This window comes from Schistocerca gregaria, chromosome 2, assembly GCF_023897955.1.
Source record: "Schistocerca gregaria isolate iqSchGreg1 chromosome 2, iqSchGreg1.2, whole genome shotgun sequence".
NCBI lineage: Eukaryota > Metazoa > Arthropoda > Insecta > Orthoptera > Acrididae > Schistocerca > Schistocerca gregaria.
In genome coordinates this window covers 202,995,942-203,014,832 of record NC_064921.1, presented here as the reverse complement: position 1 = coordinate 203,014,832, position 18,891 = coordinate 202,995,942, and the positions used below count along the sequence as shown (strand labels likewise).

Below are 18,891 nucleotides of genomic sequence, written 5' to 3'. Positions count from 1 at the left end.
TGTCTGCCATATAGCACCGAGCTATTTATAATACTTCTAGACATTGTGGATATTTCGTAGTTAGAAACTGTGCAATCTAATTATTTGAGGTTTTCGTAGACCGTTGCCTCTCTAATATTTGCGCTATCACCGGAATATCACTGACATGTCTATTGCTGTGGATACAAAAACAGCATGCGTGGTTGTGAAGTGTAAACTAAATACCACTGAAGGAAAAAACGAAACGGGCTAGGATGGGAAGCGAGTGAAAGGGAAATCACGAAATTATAATGCACATTAAAGAAAAACAAGCCTGAATGTGTTCAAAACCATTTATTATTAACAATCAACAAAACACATTTCAAATCTTCTCTGTCAGGTACCACATTGAGACTTCAGAATGGACGGCTTTTAGTTGGAAGCGTTCCACGTTTTGTCAGTTTATAGCACGTACTTCACTTTAGAATTCATACACTTTCCCAAACGTTTGGATAATAAAAAAATTGCTTCCTGGTGGTAAGAAAAATGGTCCGTATGCTGACATCTGATATCTTTTCTTAGTTTACCTTTTTACATGAATCGATTTACAAGAATTTGTACAGACACAACACATTTGATGATTTACAGGCATTTAGAAGTCCCAGGAGAGTGATGTGCAGTTTGCCAAGAGCTAAGTACTTGTTGTATGCAGTGATATCAATAGAGGCGGTGCGTCCGTTAATGATTGAGATTAGTTGTTTATAAGCACCTTGCAGAACGTGCCTGCTTAACATCCGGAGCTCTATAGTGCACGCTGCTCCCCATTTCAGCTGCTGCTCTGTGTGAGTAGCAGTTTCATAGAGATCACCATAACCTGAAGAGCAACTGAATAACATTTTCCGGTATTTACATAAAATCAACTTAGGGCATTAAAGAAGCTAAACCAGGAAAAACTTAAACAAATGATATGACAGGTTTTTACGTGACCTCTCACTCGTGTAATATATGTACATGTTATGCATGGTTAAATGAAGTACCCTGCCAATCACGCTAACTATTTCATTATTTTTGTGTGCCAATCAATGGGAAAGTGGGTCTTAATGGTATCAGCTAAATTGCTGGAACTATCAATATACGTGCTTTCCGCCTGCGGTGCGTCACGAACGAATTCTTCCAGAACTGGAATCTACGTATGGCAAAATGCCTGCACACTGCACCAATACATTTGTGTGCGAAATTTCAAAATCATAATAAAGATTTGCTTTCATACAGCAACTTCTGTTTCAAAAGTTAAAGGCCAGATTCGTGGTGTGGCGTTCTACTTTTCAATACAAAAAGGGGATGCAAATATTATGTAAAAGTTATGTAAAAATCAACGTTTGTTTAAAATATGAAATATCATAACACATACACAGTCTTTTGTAATACTGTCCGGCCTCTGTATCTTAATCTTCTGTACATTCAAAGTGAGCAGTGCCCTTGTAGACAAAAAAGTACCGTAATCGCGAGATATCATGGAACAGGTGCGCATTGTACATGTTTGACGCGGTAGTACCTTTCGTGTCAAGGCATCAATTACGCATTGTACATAATCAGTACACGGATATCACGGGTATCCGGGTAGCGGGCCTAGGAAAAGCAGATGGTACCCTGTGAAGACACAATACGAAATGCACAACTTTATAGATACAGGTCACGCTAGAGAAGAACATGGGCAGCACACGACACTTTCTACATGGGACAAAGGACAAAGACGTGGTTATTACCATAGTTTACCTTTCACTCATCATAGCTGTCTCTGATGATTTGAAATTTCCAGGCCGATTAAAACTTTGTAGTTGACAAGGACTCGAAAGAGGAACCTTGCCTTTCGTGAGCAATTTTTTCTTCTGCTTCATGTCAGCGCACGGTTAAATAATCCTCGCACTCTATGGTGGATTGATAGAAACTGGAAGTTATTGACGGTTTATTTCACCAGCAGCTCTTCGTGGTTTGAATTGTGACTTTTTTTCAAATATTGACGAGCCACCCAAATAGACTTCTCGAAAACGAGAGCAACTCACAGTCAGCTAAAGGAGAAGCTACTTGAACAAAAAATCGGCGACCTTCGTATGCACACTCACCGAAAAAGCGTCAAATTGAGAGGCCCGCACCGGACTAGGATCCACACGACACCTTTTTTGTTAGTTGTGAATACAACAGCTGGCATACCTTCTGTAATGCCGATTCCTTCTGTCAATAATCTGCTTCAGCCTGACATCCGAGTCACATACAGTAGCAATCCATTTCAGCCAACAAGAACAAGAACCTACACCTCGCCTATCACTTTGGTGGGACAAGCTACATACAGGGATGACCCGAGGTCTGTAAAATTTGCAGAATTTTGCCATCTTTTCGAGTGCCTATAAATGACATAAAAACGTTTTATCACTAGTCAATATAATCGTCCGCCTTTATTGCTAATATATCTTTAGCGTTTTAAAGAAAGTACATCTCAACGCGTTTCGGCCATAGCAGTAATCAGAATTACATTTAAGAAAGTAGGTACACAGTATCTCATCAGTTCACATGTACAACTGCGCCATGAATGATAGTACAATGGTAGAGGGCTATTCGGATGTTAAGGTCCGGTAGGACGCGATATGGCCCAATACCGAGGTGACAGTGGTAAATTTTCTATGGGAAGGATTTGTAATAAATTGCTGTCGTAGGTGCTGTACCAGATTGAGTGCGTCCTCCGCAAACAGACCCGCCTCTAAATTTTCACAGGGCATGATTTGCTTTTCCCAGGCAGTGTCTCAGGGTGACCGGCTTACGCCAGGTAGCGGCTCGGCGACAGACGCTCAGAGGCGGCTGGTCTTCTCGCTGGCGAGCACGTCGGCGGCGGCCGGGTTGTCGAGGCCCAGCTTGTCGGCGGCCGGAGCCCCCGGCGGAGGCGGCTTGAGGGCGGCGGCGTCCGCGAAGCCGGCAGACGGGCGGCGGAGGCGCGCCGCGGCGCTCACCACCAGCAGCGTGGCGGCCGCCGCCAACATGGTCAGCGTGCGGAACGGGAACCGCTGCCGGCCGGTCTCCGCCTCGAAGCCCGGCAGGTGCAGCGCCGCGGGCAGGCCCAGCCCGTGCTCGCCGCCTGCCAAGCACACGCACATCACTCGCGCCTGCTCTAGCTCAGCGAGTCTTTACAGCTCATGGAAATACCGGGTGATCAAAAAGTCACTATAAATTTGAAAACTGAATAAATCACGGAATAATGTAGATAGGGAGGTACAAATTGACACACGTGCTTAGAATGACATGGGGTTTTATTAGAACCAAGAAAATACAAACGACCAAAAAATGTCCGACAGATGGCGCTTCATCTGATCAGAATAGCAATAATTACTGTAACAAAGTAAGACAAAGCAAAGATGATGTTCTTTACAGGAAATGCTCAATATGTCTACCATTATTCCTCAACAATAGCTGTAGTCGAGGAATAATGTTGTTAACAGCACTGACCGGAGTTATGGTGAGGCATTGGCGTCGGATGTTGTCTTTCATCATCCCTAGAGATGTCGGTCGATCTCGATACACTTGCGACTTCGGGTAACCCCAAAGCCAATAATCGCACGTACTGAGGTCTGGGGACCTGGGAGGCCAAGCATGACGAAAGTGGCGGCTGAGCACACGATCTTCACCAAACGACGCGCGCAAGAGATGTTTCAAGAGTCTAGCAATATGGGGTGGAGCGCCATCCTGCATAAACATCGTACGTTCCAGCAGGTGTTTATCAGCAAGGCTGGGGATGATGCGATTCTGTAACATATCGGCGAACATATCACCCGTCACGGTAGCAGCTACAAAACCAGAATCACGCATTTCCGCGAAGAAAAAAGGCCCGATAACGGTAGATGTGGTAAATCCAATCCATACCGTGACTTTCTCGTAGTGCAATGAAGCTTCCACGACAGTTCTAGGATTTTCGGTAGTCCAAATTCTGCAGTTGTGGGCGTTGACAGACCCACGGGCCGTGAAATGAGCTTTGTCGGTCCACAACACGTTACTCAACCAATCGTCATCTTCCGCCCACATTGCAAATGCCCTCCGCTTCACAAAATCGCCAGGTAACAGTTCGTGATGCCGATGGATTTTGTGCGAATATCATCGAAGGGTACGTCTAAATGCCAACCAAACAGCAGAGTATGGACTGCCGGTGCGACCTGCGACTGCACGAGCGCTGACGCCCCCGTGTATAAACGAACCGGCTACAGCCTCCTTTTATTCATGAACTGTCTCAGCAGCATTACGCCTTCTGCTCGGTCGGTCACTACAGGGTCTATCGTCTAAACAACCCGTGGCTTCGAACTTCGCAATCATTCTCGCCACAGCTGCATTTCTCAACGGACCTTTACCCGTTCGAATCCCCTTCCTATGGCGATAGGATCGTAACGCTGAACTAGCACATTCCCCAATCTGATAATACAGCTTCACTAAACGCGCCTTTTCATCTAACGTCAACATGCTGCGACTACTGGCGCATCTGATTCTCTCTCTTTTTTTTCCCTTTATTATTATTTTAAACCTGTTTACAGGCAGGTCTGCAGCAGCATACGATTCTCTCTCTCATTACAGCTCCTTTTATACACGATTGTCATGCGCAGTCACTGACGTTTTCCGGTCCAGCGCCATCTGTCGGACATTTAGTGAACTTTGTTTGTTTTCGGTTGTAATAAAACTCCATGTCATTCCAAGCATGTGTGTCAATTTATACCTATCTACATTATTCCCTGGTTTATTAACTCTTCAAATTTATACTGACTTTTTGATCACCCGGTACACTGACGGAAAAAAAACTCACGTCGAGAAGTAGCTTTACGCTATAAACCAGGGATTGCCAACAAAATTTTCTCGAGGAACGCCTCATCGAGCATGATTGGTACCTTGTCATATCACAGTATCACGTACCTAAAAAAGCCAAATTTAGAGTCTTTTGATACGTTTTCTATTTTTGGCACTTAGAAAAATCACTGACATGTTCACTATTGAAGAAATATTCAGCTTAAAACTTTTTCAATTTAGCCATTATCGTTATTGTTAAATTTTTGATTATTTCTCAAAACCTTTGTCTTCAAATCTGGGTGTTTAGTATAACAAACTCCTTAAAAAAATAAAAATTGAGTATGAACTGAAAATGACGGGAAAAATTAATACTGAGTCTATTGGTCTTTCAGATGTGCTACACTTGAGATTTCATTGAGTAGATATGTGTGAAAAATATGTTGCTGTTGTGGTCTTCAGTCCTCAGACTGGTTTGATCCAGCTCTCCATGCTACTCTATCCTATGCAAGCTTCTTCATCTCCCAGTACTTACTGCAACCTACATCCTTCTGAATCTGCTTAGTGTATTCATCTCTTGGTCTCCCTCTACGATTTTTACCTTCCACGCTGCCCTCCAATGCTAAATTTGTGATCCCTTGATGCCTCAAAACATGTCCTACCAACCGGTGAAAAATAAGAAAACACTAATTTCAAAAATGGTTCAAATGGCTCTGAGTACTATGGGACTTAACTTCTCAGGTCGTCAATCCCCTATAACTTAGAACTACTTAAACCTAACAAACCTAAGGACATCACACTCATCCATGCCCGAGGAAGGATTGGAACCTGCGACCGTAGTGGTCGCGTGGTTCCAGACTGTAGCGCCTAGAACCGCTGGGCTACTCTGGCCGGCAACACTAATTTCATACAAGGTATTATTTATTTGAAAAAATACAATTCTAACAGAGAACTCCGTCAGTATACAGTTACTTTTAATTTTCAGTTCTTGACAAGATGAGTTCAATCTGACCTTTGAGTCCATTATTTCTGAAATACTAGGTTCCAAACTTGAAACTTTCACTCTGAAATCCGACCGCATTTCGAGCCGATTCCTGTATTTGTTTTTTATGAAACACGTGGAAGAAAATGCTTGCTCACACCGATATGTGGTTGCATTATCTCCGAGTTTCTTGTAGTCCTTGCGCTCAGACGCCCAGAAGTTTGTAATTTTATCACCGATGAAAATGTTTATCATCGTACCACAGCTTGACAGAACCACAAGTTGATCTTGCTCTTCTACAGTGAGGCCTTAGATTTTCTCTATTTCTTCACAGCTGAAGGGATTCCGAATCCATCTGTCGTCAGGGTCAGGTTCAGCGAAATACTCTCTAAAAGTGGTGGCTAGGGTGCGTAAATGCTAGGCTACATTGATCTTGATTTAGTCAGGCAAACTCTCCTCTGATGACTCCAAGAATAGTTTTAAAGTAGAAATGTTAGTTGGTGACTCGTTTTCTAACCTTGACGCCCATATCTGACACTTTTTGACCATAGCACTAATTTTATCCCCAACTTTGAAGATGTCTGCATTTTTTCCTTGTAATGTAAGTTTTTACACATTCAAGTGTTGAAACACATCAGCTAAGTACGCAACTGAGCAAAGCCAAGAGAAGTTAGTGAGAAAATCCAATGCAACAGGCATGGAACTCCATGCCACAAACTGTCGTCCGTCATCAGTAGAGCACAATGCACGCACGTTTGCGGGCTTGGATTCAACGTTCTTATTAATGTAGCAGTATTTCACATTTGCAATGGTTTCTCGCGCGTACGTTAACCGGTGATCTTGCCATGTTAATCACTTTGTTACCTGTGCAGGAAGTGCAAAATGACTAAGCAGGGGTGGCTAGAGGACAAATGTAAGAGTGTAGAGGCTTATCTCACGAGGGTTTGAAAAGTGGCTCTGAGAACTATGGGACTTAACTTCTGAGGTCATCAGTTCCCTAGAACTTAGAACTACTTAAACCTATCTAACCTAAGGACATCACACACATCCATGCCAAAGGAAGGATTCGCACCTGTGACCGTAGCGTTCGCGTGGTTCCAGACTGCAGCGCCTAGAAACGCTCTTCCACTCTGGCCGGCTTCAGTAGGGGTAAGATAGTTACTGCTTACAGGAAAATTAAAGAGACCTTTGGAGAAAAGTGAACCACTTGCATGAATATCAAGAGCTCAGATGGAAAGCCAGTTCTAAACAAAGAAGGGAAAGCAGAAAGGTGGAAGGAGTATATAGAGGGTCTATACAAGGGCGATGTACTTGAGGACAATATTATGGAAATGGAAGAGGATGTAAATGAAGATGAAATGGGAGATATGATACTGCGTGAAGAGTATGACTATCAGTTTAATAAGTCACAGCTGCAAAATACCAACGCGAATTCTTTACAGACGAATGGAAAAACTGGTAGACTTCGACCTCGGGGAAGATCAGTTTGGAATCCTTAGAAATGTTGGAACACGTGAGGCAATACTGACCTTACGACTTATCTTACAAAATAGATTAAGGAAAGGCAAACCTACGTTTCTAGCATTTGTAGACTTGGAGAAAGCTTTTGACAATGTTGACTGGAATACTCTCTTTCTAATTCTGAAGGTGGCAGGGTAAAATACAGGGAGAGAAAGGCTATTTACAATTTGTACAGAAACCAGATGTCAGTTATAAGAGTCGAGGGACATGAAAGAGAAGCAGTGGTTGGGAAGGGAGTGAGACAGGGTTGTAGCCTCTACCTGATGTTTTTCAATCTGTATATTGAGCAAACAGTAAAGGAAACAAAAGAAAAATTCGGAGTAGATATTAAAATACACCGAAAAGAAATAAAAACTTTGAGGTTCGCCGATGACATTGTAATTCTGTTAGAGACAGCAAAGGACTTGGAAGAGCAGTTGAACGGAATGGACAGTGTCTTTAAAGGAGGATAGAAGATGAACATCATCAAATGCAAAACGAGAATAATGGAATGTAGCCGAATTAAGTCGGGTGATGCTGAGAGAAGTAGATTAGGAAAAGAGACACAAAATAGCAAAGGAATTTTGCTATTTGGGGAGAAAAATAACTGATGATGTTCGAAGTAGAGAGGACATAAAATGTATCCTGGCAATGGCAAGGAAAGCGTTTCTGAAGAAGAGAAATTTGTTAATATCGAGTATAGATTGAAGTGTCAGGAATTCGTTTCTGAAAGTATTTGCCTGGAGTGTAGCCATGTATGGAAGTGAAACATGGACGATAAATAGTTTAGACAAGAAGAGGATAGAAGCTTTCAAAATGTGGTGCTACAGAAGAATGCTGAAGATTAGATGGGTAGGTCACATAACTAATGAGGAGATATTGAATAGGATTGGGGAGAAGACGAATTTGTGGCACAACTTGACAAAAGAAGGGACCGGTTGGTAGGACATGGTCGGAGGCATCAAGGGATCACAAATTTAGTATTGGAGGGCAGCGTGGAGGGTAAATATCGTAGAGGGCGACCAAGAGATGAATACACTAAACAGATTCAGAAGGATGTAGGTTGCAGTAAGTACTGGGAGATGGAGAAGCTTGCACACGATAGAGTAGCATGGAGAGCTGCATCAAACCAGTCTCAGGACTGTTGACCACGACAACAACTCCGTACTTAACTGCTGGAGGTAACCTTCGCCTGTCATTCACCAAACCGAAAACCACACGCACGGTATACCGTAATTCAGTGCCCCAAATCACTCATTTTCATTCATCCACTGTCCAATGACGTCGCTCTTTACACCATCTCATGCGTCACTTAGCACTGACTGCAGAAGTGTCAGACTTACGAGGAACTGGTCGCCTTTCTAGCACACGCTTTTAAATTCCCTACAAACAATCCTTGCAACTCATAAGTGCTTCCTTTCTCTGGTTTCATTCTATTTTTTACATCCACTTTCCGTGATGCTCGACGGTCCCTGTCCGTCAGTGCACAGTTCTGCCTGGTCTTAATCTATGTGTGGTTGTTCCTTCGCGTCTCCACTTCACAATCATATCTGCAATACTCCACTTTCTCTGATTTAGAAAGGATTGGGGAGAAGAGGAACTTGTGGCACAACTTGACTAGAAGAAGGGATCGGTTGGTAGGACATGTTCTGAGACATCGAGGGATCACCAATTTAGTATTGGAGGGCAGCGTGGATGGTAAAAATCGTAGAGGGAGACCAAGAGATGAATACACTAAGGAGATTCAGAAGGATGTAAGCTGCAGTACGTACTGGGAGATGAAGAAGTTTGCACAGGATAGAGTAGCATGGAGAGCTGCATCAAACCAGTCTCAGGACTGAAACCCACAAAAAAAAAAAAACCCTGATCAAATATATCCCAGAAATTTCGTTACTCCAAACTAATTATATTTTGGTGTGGCGATTTTTTTCTGACATTGTAGGGAAAAGCCCGTAAAAGCTACAGACTATGGTCGAAACACGCGGACACATCATAAGCAGATCGATTTTGGCGATCGGTTGATTCTTTTAGAACAGACTTCTTTTGTTATGAAACTGAACATCATACTTTTCGAATTAAATGTGACTGGCACAGCTAAGCGTACAGGGCGACTCTGTGTGATGTTACAATGTTTCAGGTATGATGGGAAACATTAAATATACCAATTTGAGGAAAGGGACACTTGTCTGGAGACGACCGAGTCGACAATTACAAACCATAATCGTTCTGATACCTTTGGCAACGGATATCTGCTCTTGCAAGCTCTTTGCTATCCATTTTTTGGGAGGAGGTAGTACGCATACAATAAGGTAAAATTGTCCCTTCCATGGAGGGGATATATTCCACAGTACCAAAGATAAGTGCTCATAGCCCTTCAGGTATGCACTTTAGAGCCCATGTTTATTGGACATGTTTTCTTGCTTTTTGGCCTTGATGCCTCCTCACGAAACATAGAAAAGAAAGAGCTCGCATTAGAAGAGGTCCACTGTCACAGTATCCCAACGATTTTCGCTTGCAACTTCCGACTCTGTCGTTCCCGGACCAAGGTCCCTTTCCTCAAATTGATACGTTTGCCCTTCGCTAGTTTGTATACCATCACGGAAACGCCTTATTTACGTGAAACGTTTACTGTGGGAAATTAAGAAAAGATTTTACGAGGAGTGCGAGTACTATCACCTCGAAAAACTCGAGTTATGTAGTTAATGTTTTAACTGCCGCTAGCTGCAGGTTTGCAGTCGTGATACGAATTGAAATGCCGGCGCTTCAGTGTCGTAACAAGCCGAGAACCCACAGCAAAACTGCACAGTCCATTGATGAAATATGTTAAGTTCCAACATAATGTAGGAACGAGGACCAGCAACCGGGATTACTGTATTTCATTTTTTCAGTTTCCATCACAGTTGGACGCAAAAATTTGTATTTGTGGTAATCACTTTCGGACTACATTGTCCAAACCGTAGCCTTCGTTGTAAATGTTACCATACATTCCCATCTGGGCATACATACACAATACCAGTAACTAATCCAGTAACTGATATTTTTACTCGCACATGTATGGAATGATGATGCTTATCAAGGATCCAGAAACTTCACAAAGACAAGTACTGAAAGCTGCCTCCAAGTGTAGTACGTACTTCTGGATAGAGCTTTCATCACTTGTCACAGTTGCTGGAGCCTGAACAAGCATCACTTTTCCGTAAATCTGAAAATAAGAGTTGTGGTTATTGTGTATTTTGTATTGTGTATTTTTGAACGCAACTGAGACGGAAACTGAAAAAAATAAAGTCACTGATGATTGTAGTCTCGTCTGGTTATTTCTTTCCCGGCGACAGCGGGAATGTCACAATGGAGCACGTCAATCCGGACTGTAAAGAAGTTACATGTGTTTGCAAGTTCACGTGCGAGACTTTCTGACAACACATCCGTTCACTGCTACGGAACTACTCCATGAAAGGTTAAAAAGTTTCCGTGGGGTGCGGGGGGGGGGGGGGGGTGCTACATGCAGACACCCGCCAAGATGGCGCACCCCTGGTTTCTCACGGCTGACGAAAGTAACAGCAAAAACAAACACTTAACAATTCTTCCCAGAACCACTCAGACAAAAAGTATTGGACGGGGTGCCCGTATTTTGCAAATTAATGTAGAAGGATTGGCAAGAGAAATATGCGTTCAACTCACCAAACTGACTAATGAACATGACATCGATGTTACAGCTCTACAGGAAATCGATTTGGAAACAACAGCACAATGGTTATATGCAAAACAACGGAATATACACCGATATTAATGCTTCTCTCGCGTATCTATGGATCCACAACATATATAAAAGCAGCATATCGGATTATACTGAGGCAACCAGCTAGAAAATGAAGGACACAAAAGTAATTAAGTAATAACGATAGAACTCAAAGATCTGGTTACTGGATCAATCTACAAACTTGAGTATATGTGCGACATTTTAAGAACTGAAACCCAACCTGGGGAACATAAATATAGACGAAATTGCAGAAAACTGTCCGAAAGGATCGACGCACAGTAACTGTATCCAAGTTACGGTGCCGAGAGTTTTAAGTCATTCCAATCAGGTACATGGCAAACCGACACAAACCCTGACCTATCAATATTCACTAACGAGAAAAACAACTAAGTCATTTAAGGAAAGTACTAAAACATTTCCCAGAAGCCAACACCACCCCACAAAAGCAAAATTGGTACTGAAATACCAGCTACAAAATTCATCAGCAAACCCAGATGGAACATTAAGAAAGCTAACTAGACACAATTGGTCAAAAAGAGGAGAATAATCTGCTCTTCGTAGCTCCAAAACCAGAAAATTACAGAACATTTGTGGGAACTATTTCAGGTCCGGCTAAGCTTTATAGCCCAAGGTGAGAACAAAATATCATATGCCAGTCTGGGATAAACCTATCCAAATCTTCTACAAAGAATACCAAGTGATCGGCAACGCCAAAATCGTGAAACAGATATTAGGAGAATTGAACGAAGATCGAGAATAGAAATGCAAAGAGCAAACTTCTCAGCTGAAAAGTGCGGGAAAGCTTGGATACTCCTAAGAAAACTGGCGGGAATATCATATAGCTGCAATACGGATCCGAGGATAACAGCTTCACAAATGGCATTACGCATTAAAAGGCAGGAGCGGAAACAGACAAACCATGAGTTAAACCAAATCGATGAAGACCTACAGAATACTACCACCCTGACGGATCCCTTCAGTGAACAGCAGATGAAAGAGGCCTTATACACTCTAAAAAATTGGAAAAGCGCAGGAACTGGTAGGATTATTCCACTGTTTATAAAACACCAGGAACCAGGAAAAGACTTTGCTTACTGAATTTTTTACAGATGAGCTAAAGACCAGGGAAATTCCTCCTTAGATTGATATCGCACACACGTTGATAATCCTGAAACCTGGGAGCCTCCGAAAGACGCTTCTACCTAACACCCGATCACACTGCTGAGCATAAGTTTGAAAACATTTGAACGCCTAATTATGAATAGAATTCCCAACGCAATGGACAAAGCAACTCCTACATTTCAGACTGGCTTCAGATATCAGACTATCTTCAGCAGTAGACGGAGATGCTGTGAGCAGTCACTAGCTTAAACATCCTACATAGACGATATCTTACATAATAAACCAAAAACATTAATAGGTCATCGAACTGACAGCAGCGTACGGCATGATGCGGTCTGAGGTATTACTGCTCAAACTAAGGCACGCAAAGTGGGAAACTGGCAATACTTGTTAAAATCATGTTAAATAGCCTGCACTTTAAAATTAGAGATGGACGTGGAACAAACAAATTATTTTAGATAAAACAGTTGACTTCCCATGGATCTGTACTAGTCCCAATGCTCTTCTGTTTCAACAACAAAGACTACCAAAAATAAACAGCACGAAATTTTGCTATGCAGACGATTTCGCGTTAGTCATCCAAACCAAAATACTGGAAGAGGGCGAAGACTTGCTTTCAAGAGACGTACAAAAACTAAATTGTTATTATAGCCGGTCGCGCTGACCGAGCGGTTCTAGGTGCTTCAGTCCGGACCCGCGCGACTGCTACGGTCGCAGGTTCGAATCCTGCCTCGGGCATGGACGTGTGTGATGTCCCTAGGTTAGTTAGGTTTAAGTAGTTCAAAGTCTAGGGGACTGATGACGTCATATGTTATTTCCCATAGTGCTCAGAGCCATTTGAACCATCGTTTTGTTATTATAAAATGTGGAGGCTCAGCGCAAATCCATCTTAGACACTAGCAAGTGTTTTTTAGTTAAATATCCGAATAGCCAACCAACAGTTCAGCATCCGGTTTTGCCAAAAAAAAGTGTGAGGCACCGTTTCTACGGTGATTGCTCTAAAGTGGTCATATTTTTCAGCAATGTCCACTAACATATCTCACAAGCTGATATGCAAATTCCAATGATTAAGTAGCCATTCATTACATTTTTCTGAAATTTCAGATCTGGATTAGTATTGCCAGTGGCTGTTTTCGCTTCACTGTTAGTTTTTCTGCTTTTGGTGGTGATTTCGTAGACCTGAAGGCTCACAAGTTTAGTGGGCGAAAGACATATGCCGCTATAAAACGGTTGTACTTTGAGTATGACACAACAGTACCTGATGCATAGGCAATTTCCTAAAAAAAAATTTTTTTTTAATAAGATGAGTTTGTAGAAGATTCTTGTATAACATTTTTTGAAAGAAATTTATTTCAGAATAAGATAAATGTATTAAAAGATATATTGCCAACTTGAAAATTGGTTCATGCTGAGAACATTAGAGTTGTATAGATGAAAAGTAAAAGAGGTAGTAATTCCCATCTCAAAGGGAACGAAAGGCGAGAAGGCAAATATGTGGAATGATTTGGTACGCTGCAGGTAAGTAGAACAAACAAGAAAAGAAAGTAGTCTGTAGGCAGCAACGGCAGAGGCAAGATATTAGAATTAATATGAGAGTGGCTTATGCATCAATCTTTGCCTAAATAGCATCAGATAGAGACGCATGTTTTATAATAGCACGGAATTTGCAAATGGGCTGTATTGTAAATATATATATCGACGTCAAGAATAATTTATTAAGCCCAAAAACATCAAGAGCCATGGTTGCGAATACATGGATTGCATAGCTGCCACACTGAAACTTCACACCCGCTGCTTACATCAAAAGGTTACGAACTTCATTTATAACTATAATAATAGCTTGAACCAGTAAATTTCTATATAGGTGTATTTAAAAATAATAATTTGTTGCTATTATACAGGAATGGGGGAAAGAAATACAGTAGAAGAAGAATGGGTAGCTTTGAGGGATGAAGTACTGAAGGCAGCAGAGGATCAAGCAGGTAAAAAGACGAGGGCTAGTAGAAATCCTTGGGTAACAGAAAAAATATTGAATTTAATTGATGAAAGGAGAAAAAATAAAAATGCAATAAATGAAGCAGGCAAAAAGTAATACAAATGTCTCAAAAATGAGATCGACAGGAAGGGCAGGCAAAATGGCTAAGCAGGGATGGCTAGAGGACAAATGCAAGGATGTAGAGGCTTATCTCACTAGGGGTAAAATAGATGCTGCCTACAGAAAAATTAAAGAGACCTTTGGAGATAAGAGAACCATTTGTATGAACATCAAGAGCTCAGATGGAAACCCAGTTCTAAGCAAAGAAGGGAAAGCAGAAAGGTGGAAGGAGTATATAGAGGGTCTATACAAGGGCGATGCACTTGAGGACAATATTACGGAAATGGAAGAGTATGTAGATGAAGATGAAATGGGAGGTAAGATATTGCGTGAAGAGTTTGACAGAGCACTGAAAGACCTGAGTCGAAACAAGGCCCGCGGAGTAGACAACATTCCATTGGAACTACTGACGGCCTTGGGAGAGCTAGTCATGACAAAACTCTACCATCTGGTGAGCAAGATGTTTGAAACAGGCGAAATACCCTCAGACTTCAAGAAGAATATAATAATTCCAATCCCAAAGAAAGCAGGTGTTGACAGATGTGAAAATTACCGAACAATCAGTTTAATAAGCCATAGCTGCAAAATACTAAAGCGAATTCTTTACAGACGAATGGAAAAACTAGTAGGAGCCGACCTCGGGGAAGATCAGTTTGGATTCCGTAGAAACACTGGAACGCGTGAGGCAATACTGACCCTACGACTTATCTTAGAAGAAAGATTAAGAAAAGGCAAACCTACGTTTCTAGCATTTGTAGATTTAGAGAAAGCTTTTGACAATGTTGACTGGAATACTCTCTTTCAAATTCTAAAGGTGGCAGGGTTAAAATACAGGGAGCGAAATGCTATTTACAGTTTGTACAGAAATCAGATGGCTGTTATAAGAGTCGAGGGACATGAAAGGGAAGCAGTGGTCGGGAAGGGAGTAAGACAGGGTTGTGGCCTCTCCCCGATGTTATTCAATCTGTATATTAAGCAAGCAGTAAAGGAAACAAAAGAAAAATTCGGAGTAGGTATTAAAATGCACGGAGAAGAAAGAAAAACTTTGAGGTTCGCCGATGACATTGTAATTGTGTCAGAGACAGCAAAGGACCTGGAAGAGCAGTTGAACGAAATGGACAGTGTCTTGAAAGGAGGGTATAAGATGAACATCAACAAAAGCAAAACGAGGATAATGGAATGTAGTCGAATTAAGTCGGGTGATGCTGAGGGAATTAGATTAGGAAATGAGACACTTAAAGTAGTAAAGGAGTTTTGCTATTTGGGGAGCAAAATAACTGATGATGGTCGAAGTAGAGAGGATATAAAATGTAAACTGGCAATGGCAAGGAAAGCGTTTCTGAAGAAGAGAAATTTGTTAACATCGAATATAGATTTAAGTGTCAGGAAGTCATTTCTGAATGTATTTGTATGGAGTGTAGCCATGTATGGAAGTGAAACATGGACGATAAATAGTTTGGACAAGAAGAGAATAGAAGCTTTCGAAATGTGGTGCTCCAGAAGAATGCTGAAGATTAGATGGGTAGATCACATAACTAATGAGGAAGTATTGAGGCATCAAGGGATCACTAGTTTGGTATTGGAAGGTAGCGTGGAGGGTAAAAATCGTAGATGGAGACCATGAGATGAATACACTAAGCAGATTCAGAAGGATGTAGGTTGCAGTAAGTACTGGGAGATGGAGAAGCTTGCACAGGATAGAGTAGCATGGAGAGCTGCATCAAACCAGTCTCAGGACTGAAGACCGCAACAACAACAACATTATACACTGGTTCAAAGAACTTCAACATGCTAAGACACATACCTAGACAGGGTCCTACCCTAATGAAAATGATTCTGAGTATCCTAAAATTATAAAGCACCATAATTTCGCAAACTTAATCTAGTAAAATATTTTGAAAGTGTTTTCTTAAATAATTAGTAAATGTTGTTTATGGAGCATTAAATTTAAAGTTTTCTAGAGTTACAGCTTCGAAGCACATATAGATGGTGCGACCCCCATAGCTGGTCCAGTGAGCGCTGCTGCAGACGCAGCACAAGTGCCCGACTTACAGAGCAGCCTGAGGACGATTCCCACGACGAAGGCGGCCACGGAGCCGTGCTTGTTGACCAGTCTGGGGCAGTGCACGGCGAGGAACAGCTGCGGGAACAGCACCACGTACACCAGGTCCGAGCACAGCACCCTGCGGGCAGCAAAAACGTCTCTGCAGCAGCGGCAGTGTTCTCGAACACCTTCACACACTGCACTCCTACCACTGTAGGCCCGTCATTTCGCACCAGGGAACTCTACTTTGACCGTTTCCTACACCCAACCGAACACTCCAGGAAATTACACCTTGGGATGCAACAGTGTCCTACTATTTCACAATTTACAGGATTTTTGAAGGCATGACGTCACGAAGTACATGGCGTAATAATGTTTAGGTGAATAATACTAAAAGTTAATGATTTAACTTTTGAATGCAGCCACAGTCATGTAAACTTTTTGTAAGATATAACAACAGGTTTTATTTCACAATGTAGATTTCGGCTTCAGGCCATTATCAAGTGTTACAAGCACTGGTGAATCATTACACTTGACGATAACCCAAGTCATCATCAAGACATGTATCTTCGGTTACATAAAAGAATTTTGTCAAAAATAAATGCGACAACATTTGTGTAATATGCTAATTTACTGGCAATTAGCATGACTCAGTTGATATTGTCGTGGAAAAATAGATGACCAGTACTAAAAATGCTGCTAGAAAAATTTGTATAAGAACTAGTGGTGTAGGAAGGAACATGCTCGAAATGATCAACGAGAAAAACTACATACGTAACAGTGTTCCAGAAATGCCGACCTATTTTCAGTTTCGCACAAGAAAAGAAAGCATTTTTCTGGAATAGATGATGTGAACTTAAAAAAGTAATGCTCCCTGTGGTTCCCCCATGCGACTTCCGTGGTCATCTTCGAAGTGCTTCGCCGTCCTCCGTATTATGTAAGAAGTCCAGTTATCAAGTAGCGTCGAACGACATTTAAGGAAAATAAATAGCACTATCTTACAATGGAAAATCCAAGATGGACCATAACAATATCATGAAAGGGCTAATTGTTACTCGCCAAACACCGGAGATGCTGAGTCGCAGATAGGCACAACAAAAAGGCTGTCGGAAAGTGAGCTTTCAGTCGGTCATCAAAGCCTTTGTCGAAATTAGACGACACAAACACACACACACACACACACACACACACACACACACACTGATGCAAACGCAACACACACAGTCATGACAACAGCTGAAGCCAGATTGCCAGGCAGTGTGAGTAGCGTTTGTGTATATGTATGTGTGTGTGTGTGTGTGTGTGTGTGTGTGTGTGTCTGTGTGTGTGTGTGTGTGTGTGTGTGTGTTTGTCGTCCATTTTCAACAAAGGCCTTGTTGACCGAGTGATAGATCACTTTCCGATAGTCTTTTTGTCATGCTCATCTTCTACTCAGCATCTTCGTTGTATGGTGAGTAGTAACTATCCTTTTCATAATATTGTAGCACAACTCTGTTACACCAATTGAGTATGTATAACATTTACATCTTTTCGGTCGAACTTAACGTTTTTAGGAGTTAAATTTCACATTTCGACCACTTACGTAATACTGAAGTCAGCTACAATTACTGATTCCCAAAATTATTCGGCAGTGTAACATTTCAGACATAATTCATGTTCACCGTATCCTACTTAGTAGTATCAGAAAGACAAATGGCTAGTACCTTCATAACAGTCAAGTTGAGTTTTCATGCTAAAAAGAACTTCTAGCACAACGACAAAGTGTATTCCTCTAACATCAAAGGAACTGATATACTAATTGCTCATGGAGCATATTTTATATTTGCGTGTTAATCACTGACGAAATTGCTACGATGAATGTTCTGACTAAATCTTAATGTAACTGTATGTGGCTGCTTCCAAGATGCCGGAAGCCAAAGTAGGTATGTAAAAGTGATCCACAAACCTACCGTCCATTATCTTTTCTATCGATTTCTTGTAGAGTCTCAGAACATATTCTGAATACAAACATAATGATGTACCTTGAGCAGGATGACCTCCTCCATGCCCTCCAGTATGTTTTCCGAAAACACCGTGCATGTGAACCCAACTCGCACTTTTCTCACATGACATACTGAAAGCTTTGGATCAAGGCAGTCCGGTAGATGCAATAGTTCTTGATTTCGAAAAAGCATTTGACTCTGTATCACAACTACGATTATTGTCAAAAATTCAGTCATATCTGGTATCAAGTGAAATTTGTGACCGGACTGAGGACTTTTCGGTAGGGTAGACATTGCGCGTTATCTCGGATGGAGAGTCATCGTCAGATCTGAATGTAACTTGTGCCCCAGAGGAGTGAGTTTGAACCGTTGCTGTTCATGTGGTATATACAGTTAACGCAGATTTTGCAGTTATCAGTAATGAGGTACTGTCTGAAGAAGTTGCATAAATATTCAGTCAGACCTTGATAAGATTTCAAAGAGATGGAAGGATTGGTAAATTGCTTTAAATATTCAGAAACATAGAATTGTGCACTTCACAAAACAGAAAAACATAGTATTCTATTATTATAACACCAATGAGTCTCTGTTGGAAATAGCCAACTCATGCAAATACCTGCGTGTAACACTTTTTAGGGA

The 18,891-nt window shown here is 41.6% G+C and overlaps 1 protein-coding gene across 1 annotated transcript in view; it reads right to left on the bottom strand.

Moving 5' to 3' along the window:
- Window positions 1–297: 297 nt before the first annotated feature.
- The window catches only part of LOC126336687 (high-affinity choline transporter 1-like), a 347,185-nt gene continuing 328,591 nt past the window's right edge, over window positions 298–18,891 (bottom strand). The window contains exons 11-12 of the mRNA XM_050000635.1: window positions 16,279–16,409; window positions 298–3,085 (exon numbers count right to left, since the gene is read on the bottom strand). Coding sequence (XP_049856592.1) covers window positions 2,802–3,085; window positions 16,279–16,409 — 415 coding nt within the window. The 3' untranslated portion in view covers window positions 298–2,801. The remainder of the gene's footprint in view (window positions 3,086–16,278; window positions 16,410–18,891) is intronic.